At 37.8% G+C, this 17,530-nt stretch overlaps 1 protein-coding gene across 4 annotated transcripts in view; it reads right to left on the reverse strand.

The window, feature by feature from the left end:
* The window catches only part of Usp9x (ubiquitin specific peptidase 9 X-linked), a 109,537-nt gene that overhangs the window by 20,670 nt on the left and 71,337 nt on the right, over window positions 1-17,530 (reverse strand). For all 4 annotated transcript variants that reach the window (XM_048336802.1, XM_048336803.1, XM_048336805.1 and 1 more), the window contains exons 25-33: window positions 16,957-17,082; window positions 15,564-15,730; window positions 12,395-12,503; window positions 12,071-12,217; window positions 11,177-11,323; window positions 9,894-10,116; window positions 8,405-8,625; window positions 4,990-5,180; window positions 2,569-2,742 (exon numbers count right to left, since the gene is read on the reverse strand). In XM_048336802.1, the coding sequence (XP_048192759.1) occupies window positions 2,569-2,742; window positions 4,990-5,180; window positions 8,405-8,625; window positions 9,894-10,116; window positions 11,177-11,323; window positions 12,071-12,217; window positions 12,395-12,503; window positions 15,564-15,730; window positions 16,957-17,082 (1,505 nt within the window). The remainder of the gene's footprint in view (window positions 1-2,568; window positions 2,743-4,989; window positions 5,181-8,404; window positions 8,626-9,893; window positions 10,117-11,176; window positions 11,324-12,070; window positions 12,218-12,394; window positions 12,504-15,563; window positions 15,731-16,956; window positions 17,083-17,530) is intronic.

Raw genomic sequence — 17,530 nt, forward strand, 5'->3', positions numbered from 1 at the left:
CCACATTTGGTGAAATAGTGGGGCCAGCTAAGTTCTGAAAAGATACTTTGAAGTCAGGTCTGGCTTCACAGCTTAAAGCTCCTTATATGCACCATGCTGGTTCAAGTATGGTTTATTATTGGGACAGTAGTTATGGTCTCTGTGGCAACTACTCAATTCTGCTGTTATAGGAAAAGCAACCAGCCAGTATACACAGAGCAAAATCCAATAAAAATGATAGAGACAAGTAATAGGTTCGATATGAACTATGTTCTACATTTTCTTCACCTCTATTTTGTGGAAGTAAAGCCCTAGGGTTCTTTATAGTATGTAACAAGAACTTTGAGATTGTATTCTTGGAGTTGTGGCTCAAATGGTAGAGAGAGGGCCAGCCTTGAATGAAAAAGCCAACCGAGTGTGCCAACTCTTGAACTCAAGTCCCAGTACTGGCATGCTTGCATGCATGCTCGCGTGCACAGGCACACAAACTTAACAGATCATGTTCTTTCAACATTTCCACTTGCCAAAAAAAATGCTTCTCAAATAATTTGGAAAAATCTCGAGGTTAAAAGTCTTATATAATTTGCCTAATATAAAAGACCCAAAAGTTCCCAAGACTTAAGTGTGCAAATACATGCCAAAGTCTATACAAATGGTTAAGCTAACAACCCTATAAAATATCATTTATAGTATTCTCTTCTCCCAATTATTTTCTTACATTAAAAAACAAAGTGTTTCCTATAACCAGATATACACAGTCCATCACTACAGGTAATATACCTTTGCTTGTACAAAAACCATTTCACTATGATTTGGTGAGATGACATAACAAAACAACACTGACGACATACGTGAAGTTAAGTCCCAAAGTAAAACTTTGATATGAAAGGCATAAATGTGTGCTTATTAGTGATTTTTACTTATTATTATGACTTTTTTTTGGTCATGGGACTTGAATTCAGGGAGTGGGTGCTTTTCCTTAGCTCTTTTGCTCAAGGCTCTACCACTTTGAGCCACAGCCCCCATTTCCACTTTTCTGGTGGTTAGTCTGACTTTCCTGCCTGGGCTGGCTTTGGCCTCAACCCTCAGATGTGAGATTTCCTGAATAGCTACCATATTTTTTTTGCCAGTCCTGGGGCCTAGACTCAGGGCCTGAGAACTGTCCCTGGCTTCTTTTTGCTCATGTCTAACACTCTAAGACTTGATTCTGTTTATGTGGTGCTGAGGAATTGAACCCAGGGCTTCATGCATGCAAGGCAAGCACTCTACCACTAAGCCATATTCCCAGCCCCTTAACCAATTTTTGTTAAGTGAAATAATTTTTCAGCAAAAACATTTTATATTAGCATGCATTAGTTGTACAAGGGTTTTTTTTCACTGTGACAGTTCCATACATGCATATAATGTACCTTCATCAATATCAGTCCCCCTCATTTTCAGCTCCTTTTATTTATTTACTTTTTATCTTTTCTTTTTTGGTATTGGGGATTGAACCCAGGACATTGTACTTGCTAGGCAAGCGCTTTGCCACTGAGCTATATCCTAGTCCCTTTATCCCCTTTAAAAAATAATTTCTATAGGTTTCATTGTTCTATTTTCATACATGCAAATGAACTACTTTGACAGTATTTATCCTCACCCTCTGTGTGCCTCTTTCCCACTTCTGTTGGTTTCTGCTTTCATTTCCTCCACAGTATCTGTTTTACTTTACTTTCCTGTCATTCTTTTTGTGAAGTATATATTATCATTGTTATTACTATTATTATTATGATGATGATGATGATGATGATGCCAGTCCTGGGGCTTGAACTCAGGGCCTGAGCACTGTCCCTGAGTTTTTTTTTCTCAAGGCTACCACTTTACGACTTGAGCCACAGCACCAGTTCCAGCCTTTACTGTTTATGCAGCACTGAAGAATTGAACCCAGGGCTTCATGCATGCTAGGCAAGCCACTCTACCACTAAGCCATATTCCCAGCCCCTATTATTATTTTCTAAAAGCTCCTGAGATTTTTTGCTCTAGCATTTGTACCACTCGATTGCCAACCTCCACTTACAGCTTTTCGGTGGTTAATTGGAGATAAAAGTCTCATGACAAATGGACACATACTTTAAATTCTTAAAGGGCACCTTTAATATCTCTAGTGACATGGAAAAGCCAGCTTTCAGCCTTCTGAGTAGCTAGGATGACAGGTATGAACCACTGGCTAACAATGCCTTTTTTGTTGTTTTGGTATTGAGGCTTGAACTCAGGGCCTAGGAGCTGTCCTTTAGCCTTTTCACTTAAGGCTAATGCTCTAACGCCTGAGCCACAGCTCCACTTCTGGCTTTTTACTGGTTAGAGAAAAAAGTCATGAACTTTCCTGCCTGGGCTTAACTTCAAACCATGACCCTCAAATCTTGGCCTCCTGATTTAAAAAAATGCCATCTTTATTTCTCCAAGAATAACCATATCTAAAAGAATCCCAGAGTATGAAATAAGAAATCAAGCAGGGTAAAAGAAAAAAAACAATTACTTAACAAAACCAAAGGACATCCAATAGTAGTCAGATATACTTAGTGACACTTCTGATATGTAATTAGCACTTACCTATGTGGGCAGCCTTGGCAAATCTTCTGATCAGCAAATGAACCTCCTAAGACTTTACTTAGCATAGCTGGATGTCCTAAGGCTTTTAAAGCTTCATCTAAACTATCCACCAATGAATTAAAAAATTCTAACGCATCATGTTGTTCACGAAGATTAACAGGTTCACCCCAAAGCCTAAGAAATGAATGGAATAAAACATGTAACATGCAACACTCACAACAATATATATATTATATATATTTTGAGGGCAGGAGAGAATGACAATATATAATATGACAATATATAGAAACAATCACATAAGGAATTAGGAATGCGGGGGGTGGTTATGCACTTTACATACAGAGAAGCTCAGAGTCAAAGTTTTACTCCAGTGGCAAAGAACTGCCATGAAAACTACTGATGGAGAGTATTGCTTCAAGAAGGGTAGTTGGTTCAGATAACATGACACACACATGCATTTGGAATCCAGCTGAAGATGCCATTAAAATGAGGTGGTGAATCTCTTACATAAATGTTGTAACTATTCTATTTCTTTTATTTTGCTTCAACTTTGGATTAGTCAGTATTGTTTGTTTTGTCAGTCATGGGGCCTGAACTCTGGGCCTGGGTGTTGTCCCTGAGCTCTTCAGCTCAAGTCTAGCACCCTACCACTTGAGCCACAGCACCACTTCCGTTTTTTCGTTGTTAATTGGAGAAGAGTCTCCTGGACTTTGCTGCCTGGGCTGGCTTTGTACCACAATCCTCAGATCTCAGTCTCCTGAGTAGCTAGGAATACAGGCGTGTGCCACCAGTACCTGGCTTGATTCTTTCATGTGGCAAATAATTTTATTTTAGAAATATTAAGTTTAAAAAGATACACTAACAACTAAACAAACAGATACTAGGTAAGTCTAATCTAAGAATACAAGACCACTAATGTACTTTCTGGCTTTCTTCTCCCATGAATTTATAGCCTGACCTAATCATGAGGGAACAATTACAGAAATCAAGAAAATCCAAACCAAGACTAACAAATATGGTATAAAATAAAAAAATCCAAAACCATGCAGTGGTATGCATTAAAGCCTTATTCCTGTAGAGAAATGAGTTAAATGGGTACACTAGAATATTTTAGCATGATAGGCACTGACTTAAAAAGATATTTACCGAGGATTATTTTTAAAGAAAAAACAAAGCAAATTTATCTTGATTTTTCCTATAAAATCATAGCATAAAGTTTTCACTTTATAGATTTGTTTTAGCTAATAAATGAAGGACTATTCTTGCTAGATGATTATAAAAGAAATAAAAATCTGTCCCTACCTTTTCTTCCCTCCTTCCTATTTCTTTTTTCTTTTTGAAATTCAAGTATTCTTATTCAAAGTTGAAAAATGTACCATACTGCATTATTGCAAAAATTCACTGGTACAAAACACTTTGCAGCTGATGAGAAGGCAATAAAAAGTTGATTTTTAAACTCCTTCCTATTTCTGTTCAAGCATGTGACTCCTTGCCCTTACATATCTCACCACGATGAGCTATCGTACCCTTTATCAGAGGCCACATCATGCTCACACCCTGCCCAATCTTGGGCTTTGAACTTCCAAAACTTTTCATTGTAAAAACACAAAGCTGACTACACAAGATGATAATCAATGGTAGCTACCATCACAACAAGAAAGGCAGAATCATGTGACATTCTTCATGGAGGTAGTAAGCAGGAAGGCAAATAACCCATGAAAGAGCTTTGCCTAGCTATGGCATAAAACCAACACCTCGATCTGATCAAGCCTTTGGATCTCATGAAGCAGTGAAGAAAACAGAAAGCAAGGGGGCGAACCTATAGGGTTAAACTACCTTGTTTTTATCTCCAGTAAATCACTCTAAAGGGGTGGGAGAAACTTTGGAGATTCAAGTCATTATTATTGAATATATGTACCTCATTTTGATCTAGATTTTAAAAATACCAGTGAAAATCACTTATGGGCTATTTAAGTTAGTTCAAATGCTCACCATATTTAATACTAAGGAAGGTTTTCAAAGACGTCATGATGACACCATGACTATGCTTGAAACAGACATTAGAGATAATAGATGACTTAAAGGTGAAATTACATTAGGAATTTGTTTCAAAAATATCTGTAAAATAGGTAGGAATATACATTAAACAGGATTGGTTATGAGTTGTCAACTGTTGAAGTTGGATGATCAGTGTACCTTCTCAGGAAACAACAAAAACAAAAATCTAAAAGGGAAAGCCAGAATATTACTATTGCTTAAATATTGAATATAAAAAGTTTTTAATCACATTTTAGAAATTTTTATTTTAAAAATTTTTGGTGGTACTTGGGGTTTGAACATGATTTCTAGGTAGGCACTTTATATCACTTGAGCCATGCCCCAGCTTAAAGTATGCATTTTTATTATCCACTCATAGTTTACCTGAATTGTTTCCAAAACCCTCTGGGTACATAATATTGTAGTCGAGAAGCAGCTAAATGACCGAAGATGACCTGAAGGTGTCTTAGGACACCAATGTTGTATTCTTTCCTATCTTCTGTTTTACTTATTGCTGGTTTGTCTTCAAATTGTTGAGGATATCCAAATACATCATCCCTGGGATCAACATTACTCTAGAAATAAGAAATATCATTAATAATCTAACCTAAATATGATGAAACAAATTCCAGTTAAGTGATCAAATGATCTCTAACCACTTAACATTTGTTCGTGCCAGTTTTGGAGCCTGAACTCAGGGCCTGGGTGCTGTCCCTAAGTTTTGGGGTTTTTTTTGCTCAAAGTTAGTGATCTACCTCGAGCTACACATCCACTTCTGTTTGAAGTTTTTTTGGAGATAGAGTCTCATGGACTTTCCTGTGTGTGATCCTAGATCTCAGCCTTTTGAGTATCTAGAATTACAGGCACAAGCCCTCATTGCCCGACTTCTCGAAACTTAAAATTGTTTTTTGTTGGTCGTGGGGTTTGAATTCAGGGCCTGGACACTGTCCCTGAGCTTTTTTACTAGTGAGTGCTCTACCAGTCACAGCACATGGTGGTTAATTGGAATAAGAGTCTCATGGACTTTGCTGTCCTAGCTGGCTTTGAAACGTGATCCTTAGACCTCAGTCTTCTGAGTAGCTAGGATTACAGGCATGAGCCACTGGTGTCCAACCCCACTTAAAACTTTTAATTGATAAGTTTTAATATAGAATAGACAAACATGCAGACTCTACCACTTATAAGCTAAGTAATTTTGACCAAGTAACTCTTTATCTTTAATTAATCCCAGGAATTAATCCCAGAAAAAGCTGGAAGTAGCACTGTGGCTCAAGTGTTATAGCACTGGCCTTGAGCAAAAAGGAACTCAGAAACTGTGCCCAGGCCCAGAGTTTGAGCCCCAGGACTTGGAAGCGGGGCAGTGAGGTGGAGAGTCCCACAGGGACTTTTCTGCCTGGACTGGCTTCGAACTATAATCCTCAGATCTCAGTCTCCTGCCTAGCTAGGATTACAGGTATGAGCTACTGGTGCTCAGCAATTACACATTTAAAAATGGTTAAGATGGTAAATTATGTGTATTTTACCACCTTGAAAATAAAATAGAACTGAGTGTTACACTGTGTGTGTCCATGGTCCCAGCTACTTGGAAAGCTAAGGCAGGTGTATTGGTTGAACCCAGAGCTGGAGGCCAACTTGGTCAACAACATATTAAGATCCTGGCTACAACAAAACAAACACAAAACAAAATGAGTGATAGTGGCAGAAGATATAGTAACATGGAGGGATGTTACTAGGGGTCACAGTCATGACAGCTATAAAGGAGAATTTAGTTATTTACAGTTAACTGAGCATCTTTCTATATGTTCTAAACTGTGTTTAAAGAAATAGGTAATATTTCTATATTAAAGTATAGAAACAGGTAATATCTAGTCCTTGCCCAAGAGAAACTTATAGCCCAGGTAAGAAAACAAAAACATAAGGGAAAAATCAAGACATGTCTGCTACCATAACCAATCTTACTTTGCAGTAGGATGTCAAGACAACATAGAACAGAGGTGCAGGAGGAAAAGTGGGACATCTTATATTTGTATGTACTTTTTATGCCTCATTTGCTTTTTTGTAGTGCTGGGATAGAAAATAGGATGCTTCGTGCACGCCAGGCAAGCTACTAGTGAGCTATTCCCAAGCCCTCTCATTTATTTCTTGCCAGTATAATTAGCTATTATGTATGTATGGTGGGTAACAAAACTACAATTTGAATTTTAAATATTTCTCTTTTGGTGCTGGTCCTGGGGATGGAACTCAGGGCCCGAGAGCTATCCATGAGCTTCTCTTGCTCAAGCTTAGTGCTCTATCTTTTGAGCTTCCTATGTGGATTTTTTGGTGGATAATTAGAGATAAGATTTCTGCCTGGATTGGCTTGGAACTGTGATCCCCAATCTCAGCCTCTTGAGTAGCTAGGATTGCAGATGTGAGCCACCATTGTTTGGCTGAATCTTTTACTTATATCTTGTCATATTCTCTTTTCTGGAGAACCACATCATAGTTATATTAACTCTGATGCACCATTGCAACTTATCTTCTTTACTGTTTTATTCTGCACTGAATATTCTATAGGCAGATAAAGTTTTGGCAAAAGATCATGAAACATTATTTGAAGTAGAGAACAACTGGTTTCCTAAGCAAGGAGATTTATGATTTGGGAGAAATATAACCTAAAAGCCAAGTACAAATAATAAAATTGGCAGTTACTAAACAACTTGGCATAAATTATTGAAAATGTAATTAAAAATATGAAAACACAGCTGGGCATATACTTGTAATCCTAGCACTTGGGAGGCTAAAGCAATAGGATTATGAATTTGAGGCCTGCCTGGGCTTTATAGGAAGAACTTGTCTCAGAAAAGCCAAAAAAACAAAATAACAATACAAGGTGAAAATACAATTTAAAACTGTTACTTAAAATGAAGATTCTTCACTCTATCTGGAAGAAATGGTTTTACTGCTAAAGTTCATAGAGTTCATAAACTTTGTAGGCTAGAATGATTTTCATCATTGTGAAGGTTAAAATATGTACTGTGATATATATGTAGTTACTTAATCTAAACAAAAAAGTGAAGATTCTTACCATTATATAAAAGTGCAAATTATACTGAACACTACATAAAAATTTGGGTATAGCTGGGTTAAAAAGTAGAGTTCAAGCTCCTAAATTCAAGCTTCAGTACTGGCATATATTGTGCACATAGGTCTGACTAAAGTACAATACAGTCAGTCCTGCATTCTCCATTTGTTCTATAACTACAGATTCAAATTCAGTACAAAATATCAGGGACAAGAAAATTTGCTGAGCCAGGTGCTAGTGGCTCATGCCTGTAAATCCTAGCTACACAGGCGGCTGAGATCTGAGGACCGTGGTTCAAAGTCAGCCTGGGAAGGAAAGTTCTTGAGACTCTTTATTTCCAAGTAACCATCAAATGGCCAGAAACAGAGCTGTGGTTTAAGTGGAAGTAAAGAGGTAGGCCTTGAATTCAAGCTTTGGGATTGGTGTGTGTACATGAGTGCATGCGCACATACACACACACACGCACACAGAGAAAATTCTGTGTGCACTGAACATGTATAGACTTCTTTCACTGCATTAGGAATAGGTTAAAAAATAGACATAGTTTAAGACATATGGAGGATGTGTGTACGTTATGCACTACATCTTTTAATATAAAGGTCTTGAGCACCTGGGGATTTTGGCATTGGTGGAGGGAGTTTCAACAAGCCTGATGATACTGAAGTTATCTCTTATAACAGAAAATGGTGTCTGTTACCACAATTCAAACAGAAAACAGAAGTAACTAAAACTTACCTCATTGTCTTGCTTCTCATCCCCGGACATATCATCATCTACATCACTACCTGTGCCTTCAATTGCAAGAATACCATTCCTGATGGAGGGAATCATGTACAGTTGCTGAATCACAGAATTCATATAACAAGTAGCACCAGCATTTTTCAGCCCCACAAATCCTTTTGGTGGGCGGGGTCCAACAGGTGGCAGATATTCCCACTCAGTAAGTGCTTCACAAGCTAAAAACAAGATAGTTATATAGCACAAATACAACCATTTTAGCCTTCAAAGTTCCTTTAAGCTGACAAAACTAACACAATAGTTCCACCACGCCTGGAGTCACCTGCAACATTCTCTCACTTGGCATTTCTACCTCAACACATCTAAAATAAATGACAACCTCAGAAGCAGTCATGTAATATGGCATAGTGCCTATATGCTATATATGCTACCTCTTTTTATTTCAACTTTGTTTTCACCTAGCAAATATAATAGCAACACTGACTTTGAATATATACACAGAGCTATTTTAAGGAGTAAACCAGATAGAGGATTTGCATGCTTTGGAAAAACTGTAAATCACTTTATACCTCCTCATCTCCCTCCATCTAGTATAACCATGAAAACACTGCAAATATTATCATTTGATAGGGGAACAGTTAAATAGATGATAGTATATTAAACTGAAAGGTATACAATAAACAGAATCAAGTAAACCAATAAACAGAATTAAATAATATGTTTGATAAGGAACAAAAACATACCTTTGGTGAAAAACAAAAGAACATTGTAAAACACTGTACTATATATCTCAATCTGGTTGAAAATATATTTTGTATATAGATTCAACATATATAGAGAAAAGCTGAGAAGACAGACACAAACTGATGAAAATTATTGCAAAAACATACTTTTCTCCATGCAAATATACTACTTAAAAATCACAACAGCAGCTGGGCACTGATGGCTCAAGTCTGTAATTCTAGCTACTCAGGAGACTGAGATCTGAGGATCACAGTTTGAAGCCAGCCCAGGCAAGAAAGGCTACGAGACTCTTATCACCAATAAACTATCCAGAAAAAGCTGGAAGTAGCACTGTGATTGAAGTGGTACAGCACCAGCCTTGAGCAAAGAAGCTCAGGGATAGTGACCACACCTGAGTTTAAGCCCCATGACCTGGTAAAAACAAACAGTGTGGAGAAAATTCTACCCGAAAGGTTTTCTAATAGATGTAATTTAAGTTGTTTTTGTGTTGGCTACTTATTACTCTAGAGTTTAGGTTTTACTTTAGACCTAAAAGATGACACTGAATTTATAAAATCCTCATTCCACTTATATGATGACATTTAACAAACATATGAAAAATTTTTACTACACACTCATTTGTTAAAAACATTAAACTAGTTGAAAGAAAAAAAAACCATGAAGATACTCCCTACAAGAAAAATCAGTAAGCAGAACTTGAAAAAACGTCAATCATCACAATTGTGTATTTAAAAATACTTACTAGTTATTGCGGTGCCAATGTAATACATTTCAGTCAAAGAGTCTACTATCTGTTTGAGATTTCTCACACAGCCAACAGCTAATGCTACAAGTAACTCAAAACCAGCATTAATTGTAGCTGGTGAACTACAGACTGGGATAGCCTGTTCGGCCGGGAGCTCTCCATTTCTCATATACTGCAGGTAAACATTGGAGGCAGGAAAGATGAAATCATCTATTAATTCCTGAGGAGTTGAAAAAAAAAGATTACATATTAGTAATAATATATTCAGAAATGTGTACATATTAGTAACAACATATTCAGAAAACAATCCTAAAGTTGTTTATTGGAATTTTAGATTCTATTATATCTCAGAAACTTTGGATTCCCATGCTTCTGTTTGGGGTGTGGGGGGGGGGGGGCGTAGTACTGGTACTCAATTTGAGCACCACTTGAGCCATGACTTCAGCTCAGTATTTTGTAGGTTAGTTTGGAGACAAGAGTCTTGCAGAGTTTTCAACTCAGACCAACTTTTTTTTTTTTTTGGCCAGTCCTGGGCCTTGGACTCAGGGCCTGAGCACTGTCCCTGGCTTCTTCCCGCTCAAGGCTAGCACTCTGCCACTTGAGCCACAGCGCCGCTTCTGGCCATTTTCTGTATATGTGGTGCTGGGGAATCGAACCTAGGGCCTCGTGTATCCGAGGCAGGCACTCTTGCCACTAGGCTATATCCCCAGCCCCTCAGATCAACTTTAAACTGAGATCCTCTAGGTCTGTCTCCCAAGTAGCTAGGTATACAGGAGTGAGCCACTAGTGCCCAACTTACTTGGATTTCTAATTGGAAAAAAAAACAATTGACTTCAAAACACCACTATAATTAGGCACACTCAACTTTCCATGTACCGAGACAAGTTTGACATTTATGAACAGTTCTTAAGAGTGCCGGGGTCAGTGCCTCAGGCCAGTAATCTATATATGCCCAGGAGGAATCTGAGGATCACAATTTGAAGCCAGCCTGGGCAAAAAAGTTCATGAGATTCTTCTCTCCAATTCAGTACCGAAAAAGGCAGAAGTGGAGCTGTGCCTCAAATGGTAGAACACTATACTTGAGTAGAAAAGTTCAGAGACAGCACCCACATCCTGAGTTCAAGCCCCAGAATTTGAACATACCCACAAAAAATGTAAAAAAAAAACACACTAAAACACACAAAAGGTCAAGATAATATACCTATTATCAGTCACATTTATTTCAGTCAAATTCAATGATAAACATTAGAAGGATATAGACCCAAGAACACTGAACTTACTTTAATAAGATTAGCACCTCCTTTTTCACAACCAATATGAAACTTCTTCTCAGGAGTCTGAAAGGCTAGTAACTCTTTTGTTACTCCAAGGTGGCCCTCCAAAATCGTCTCCTCTACACCTGTGTCACCTGTTCTTTTAACATCATCCTGCCAAAGAAAAGTATGTTAAGTGCCTAACATATGAAAGGGAGGCAAAAAGGAAAAGAGTGATTTAGACAGAGTTGAAGGGGTATGAAATAAATTCACCCGAGCCTTTTCATTCAAACAAGTTTAAATTATCTTCAAAACTTTGTAGAAGTGTGTTTGCCTAAACTGCTAAAAGAAATGCTAGTCTGAATGCTACAACTATAAATTCTCATACGTTCTGCCGAATAGCTAATCAAAAGTGCTAGTTTACCAGATTCATTTTTGACAAAAATCTAGTATTTAAAAAAGATGAGTTAAAAAATGCCAAAGATATTAAATTTGAAGCAGCTATAAATTGGCACTATAAATTTCAAGGCATTTTATATGAGTAGTTAGTAGCCACTGATGCAGTATATATATTTTCTTTGGTCTATTTTACTTTTTTTTTTGTGCCAGTTCTGGGACTTGAATTCAGGGCCTGAGCACTGTTCCTGGCTTCATTTTGCTCAAGGCTAGCACTCTACCACTTGAGCCACAGCGCCACTTCTGGCTTTTTCTATATAGGTGGTGCTAAGGAATTAAACCCAGGGCTTCATGTATACGAGGCGAGCACTGTACCACTAGGCCATATTCCCAGGCTCTTTTTTCTATTTTATTACTTTGGAATTAACTAACTCACCAAAATGTTCAAAACTATTAAACCACCTATTAATAAAACACACTATTTATATAACAATGATATAACAAACAGTATTAACTGCAACTTACCCTAATTCTTTTAAGCCAATCGATTTCATTATTGAGAAGAACTTCAGCATTGGGCATATTAATATTACTGTTGTAAGCATAATTAAGAAGGTGCCTTAAAAGAATGAAGTAGTCGCCTGAATGTTTGGCTCTCTCTCTGGCTGTGCTCTGAAAACAATCAAGCATAATCATATGAATTTACTTTTCAAATAATCCCAGTTAACTAGAGAAGGTGACTAAAATAACCACAGAAACTTCTAGTATTTATTAAAACCAAATATTCTTAAATCTCTTTGCTGAAAGAATGAATTGTACTAGTAAACATTATTTTAAAAAATGTCTCACCCCCAAAACGGTAAAGAGTAGAGTAATGAAGAAAAGCAGAGGCCTGTGTCCCATGCAGCATCTGGTGCACATTAAAAAGAACTGCTCCTGTGCCACTTGACGAACAGTTCTGAAATAGAAATGTTTCACATTTAATTAATTGTAATTAAAAAAAATCTATAATGCTGTTTTTTTGGAGGGGGCTAAACTGTATGTTTAGGACTATGACCTAAGAGTTTTGAGAGATGCCTTCTAATGTACCTACCCTACTACTCCTCTGAACAGACTGGAAAACTTTTAGATACAAAATACAAAGCTTTATGTATCTTTTTGGCTTATACCAGTTATACAGGATCCAATATCATCTCCTTACATTTAACTGTATTCTAATCAATTTTTTTCTTTATTGTCAAAGTGTGGTACAGAGAGGTTACAGATTCATATGAAAGGCTGTGAGCACATTTCTTGTTCTACTTGTTACCGCCTCCCCTCATTTCCGCCCTCCCCCTCCCCCTGTCCCACCAAGAGTTGTGCAGTTGGTTTACACCAAATCGTTTTTTAAGTGTTGCTTTTTGAATGGTTTGTCTTTTACCTCCCCTTTTTGACTCTAAGAAACAGCATCCCCAACAGGTTTCCTTGTCCCATTGTCACAGTTGCAAACAATCTGTTTCAACAGTATTTAGTCGTCTTTATCCTCCCTCCAAGCATATCCCCTTTGCTAGTTCCTACCCAAAGAAACTATTTTCCATCCAGTCCCCCCTATTGAGCACCAGCTTTTGTTGTTTCTCTATGCCTCTCATATACATTTGCAATTCAGTTACAGTTAATTCACCTTTTTGTTTTCTTCTCCCCATTCTTCCTCCTCAGTAGTCTCATAATTTGACTGATGTTTAACCATCTAAGTAACTGTGTATATGGATGTTTATACTTAGGTACATGTCTATGAGTAGAGATGCTCAAGTGGAAAAGCACATGAAAGTTTTAACGGTAGAACACTTCCTTTATCATAGCAGAAAAGATAACAAACATATGAGATTAAGTGTTTTCTTTAGTATTTTACATTATATGTTTCAGGAAGGAAAACAAACTGGTTCTGTCTTATATAAGGTTGAGATCTGAGGACTGCAGCTCTAAGCCAGCCTGGGCAGGAAAATACATGAGATTCTTAAGCCTGAAGTAGATCTGTGGTTTATGTGATAAAGAGTGCTGGCCTTAAGCACAAAATCTCAGGGACAGCACTAGGCCCTAAGTTCAAGCCCCAGGAATGGCACACACATATCAGAAAAACCACCCCAAAACACAACAGAAACACAACAAGGATTAAGAACTTTGCATCTTTCAGGTTTGCCTTTACTAGAGCCATTGGCTAATCATTTTTCCTCTTCTTATCACCTCTATTCAAACATATTATTAAATGGAATTAAGAGTTATTCTTTTCATTTTTATTTTGTCGGTCACAGGGCTTGAACTCTGATCCTGCCTGCTGTCCCTGAGCTCTTCAGCTCAAGGCTAGAACTCTACTTGAGCCATAGCACCACTTCCGGTTTTCTGGTGTTTAAGTGGAGATAAGAATCTCATGGATTTTCCTCCTTGTGCTGGCTTTGAATTGCAATCCTCAGACCTCAGCCTCCTGAGTAGCTAGGATTACAGGTGTGAGCCACTGGCACTCAGATATATTTATCTTTTTCAAAATGTATAGAGTTGTCTATCCATGACAAAAATCTTCTCAAAGGAATTAGCACGCTTCCACACTTCTTGCTATATGAGGAGTTTCTGAATAGACAAGACTGGCTGCCTTCAAGGAAATTACCCAAGGAACTTCTGTGAACAGTAAACATTCCCATTTGAGACTCTACATTACTTTTGAGAATCATCATATTGGGCAACTGAACCTACTCCATTACCTCATGCTAATTAAAAAATCTCTATTTGGGGCTGGGAATATGGCCTAGTAGCAAAGTGCTCACCTCATATACATGAACCCCTGGGTTCTATTCCTCAGCACGACATATATAAAGCTGGAAGTGGCGCTGTGGCTCAAGTGGTAGAGTGCTAGCCTTGAGTAAACAGAAGCCAGGGACAGTGCTCAGGCCCTGAGTTCAAGCCTCAGGACTGGCAAAGAAAATCTCTATTCATTGTTAGACTTCCTTTTGGAAAATTGCTTATTCTGATTTTATGCTAACTTTTCATCATTTTGCCATTGTTGAATAGCACACAACAGAATGACACATCGTACATTTGTTCTCTTGTCACAAAATGTGTATGAGACAAATTAATTACATGTAACACTAACACTAATTAGTTTAAAAAGTTACCTTATATATGAAGGTCAGGAATAGATTGACAGGAGAGGATGGAAAACAACATTTTCTACAAACCTGACTCATATAAAATAAGTTCAAAACAAAACTCCTGTCACTGATTAAATGTTCTTAAAATTGCGATAAGGGCTTTATAATGATCTTTATTCTAGTTTAAAATGTAAAACTCATGATTTCATTTTTTTTGGTTGTGGGCTTGAACTCAGGACCTCTCCCTGGTGCTCTACCACTTGAGCCCTATCTCTAGTTTGGATATTTGCTAATTAATAAGGTTTGGAATCTTGCAGACTTTTCTGCCGAGCTGGCTTTGAACTATGATTCCCCCTGATCTCAGACTCCTGAGTCTGAGTCTGAGGCATAAGTCACTGGCACCCAGCTAGATTAATAGTTTGACTAAAGAAAACATGGCATCTAGGAATATAAGACAGGAAACTATTGTCCTTTGTAATTTTGCAGACTAAAATTTAGGTTAAGCAAAACACTTAAAAATATACTGGTATTAGAACTAGGGAAGTGAAAGGGAATATCAAAATCGAGAGACAAAGGATAAAAAGACAAACGACTCCAAAAGCAATACCTGCAAAACCATTTGGTGTAAACCAACTGAACAACTCATGGGGGGAGTGGGGAGTGAAGAAGGAGGTAACAAATAGTACAAGAAATGTACCCATGGCCTTACATATGAAACTGTAACCCCTCTGTACATCACTTTGACAATAAATAAGTAAATATTATTTTTAAAAAACCCTTCAATATCAATGTGCCAAAGGGAATGAATTATATGATTTCTGTTATATATTATGCTGGCATAAATAAATTCATTTCTGCTTACAAAAATAAAATCACATTTCTTTAAAAAAGATACTTACTTGCTGTGACAGTGTAACAGTAAGTCAATAATGAATGTCTGCCAGGCCTTTTCTTTACTTAGAGTGTCTAAGGCTGTTGGAATCAAGGCAAAACATAATGTCATCACTTCCAATGCTTCACAGCAAACTTGTTCATCTTCCAAGTCGAGTTCATTGCCTGCATTAGTCTGTAAATTTATAAGAATGAATTACTTAGAGAAGTATTTAAGAAAAAAAGGTTATGCAACTTTAAGTTACTGCTTAAAAGCTTTCCTACTCAAACCACACGTCAAGTCTCCTTACCAGTAAATCAATCTCTCTCTCTGTCTCTGCTACGGTTTGAACTCAGGGAACTGTGCTAGCTAGGCAGTCACTCTTGTCACTTCAGCTCCAGGCATCCTTTTTTGGTGGGGGGGGGTGGGGAGAGGGCAGCAGAGTCTTACCTTTAGAAGGCAAGGCTGGCTTATAACTTGTGAACCTGCTGCTTCTATCTCCTAGTAGCTACTCAGGTGGCTGAGATCTGACCCCATGACTGACCGACTGACCAACCAACCAACCAACCAACCAACAAAAAAAACCTGAGTAGCTGGGTGCTGGTGGCAGCTCATGCCTGTAATCCTATGTAAGGCTGAGATCAGATTGTGGTTCAAAGCCAGCCCAGGCAGGAAAGTCTGAGAGATTCTTATCTCTAAACAGCCACAAAAAAGCCAGTAGAGCTGTGGTTCAAGAGGTAAAGTGGTAGCCTTAAGGACAAAAGCTCAGGGACAGTACCTAGCCCCTGAGTTCAAGCCCTAGAATTGGCACAAAAAAAAGGCCAGGTTAGAATACCTAACACATGCACACACATATACACTTAAAAGGCCATAATACAATAATTGATAGTTAACAAAACACTAACTTACACAGGACTGACAATTGATGAAAGAAAAAAAGGACCAGAGAAAGCAAATTCACTATGAGACGATTATGTCTGATCCCAGTAAGAAGAAAAACACAGGTTCAGCTGGGAGGCGGAGATCTGAGGACTGGGGCTTGAAGCCAGACTTGGCAGACAAATCCAAGATCAGCAAAATGAAGAAAGTCAGGTATGGTTCAAGTGGTAGAGCACCAGTTTGAGTGGAAAAAGCTAAGCAAGAGAACAAGGCCTTGAGTTCAAGCCCTTAGCGGCACAAAAACGACACTATCAACAACAACAAAAAAACCCCACTAAAAAATAGCTTCATGGCAGGTTTCTAAAAGTACTTTTCAAAATGAAATTTTTACTAAATTCTGAATGACAGCAACCAGTGAATTTTTTCACAACTAAAAATAAGTAACTAGATTTTTATACATAGTGAACGTAGTAAAATTTTAATCATATGTACAATTAGGCGGCATTTATTTTTAAAAGGAATATGTTTATCATAATTCTTACCTTCTCATAAATTTTACTAATTTCTTCATTTGGGCTAAAAACTAGTTGTAATGCTCCACATCCCGATGCCCAGATAATTTTTTGAATAGCTCTTATTACACAAATATCAGGCATATATCTTGATGCCTACAAGATAATGAATATTTAAGATAGGAGTATCAGAATGGAATAATTACTAGAAAAATAAAAAAAAATTTTTTTTTGTTCAACAGCAATATAACAATGTATGCTATGTTAGTACCTGGTCCTGCATTTATAAGATTCTTAAGACTGGGCAGGGGATATGGTCTAGTGGCAAGAGTGCTTGCCTCGTATACATGAGGCCCTGGGTTCGATTCCCCACCACCACATATATGGAAAACGGCCAGAAGGGGCACTGTGGCTCAGGTGGCAGAGTGCTAGCCTTGAGCGGGAAGAAGCCAGGGACAGTGCTCAAGCCCTGAGTCCAAGGCCCAGGACTGGCCAAAACAAAAAACAAAAAACAAAAGAATCTTAAGACTATAGAGATGACAATCATCTCATTCTCAGTTGTTTATTCAAGAAAAATAATGCTGGGGACTGGTGGCTCATGCCT

This window comes from Perognathus longimembris, chromosome 28 (assembly GCF_023159225.1).
Source record: "Perognathus longimembris pacificus isolate PPM17 chromosome 28, ASM2315922v1, whole genome shotgun sequence".
NCBI classification, from domain to species: Eukaryota; Metazoa; Chordata; class Mammalia; order Rodentia; family Heteromyidae; genus Perognathus; species Perognathus longimembris.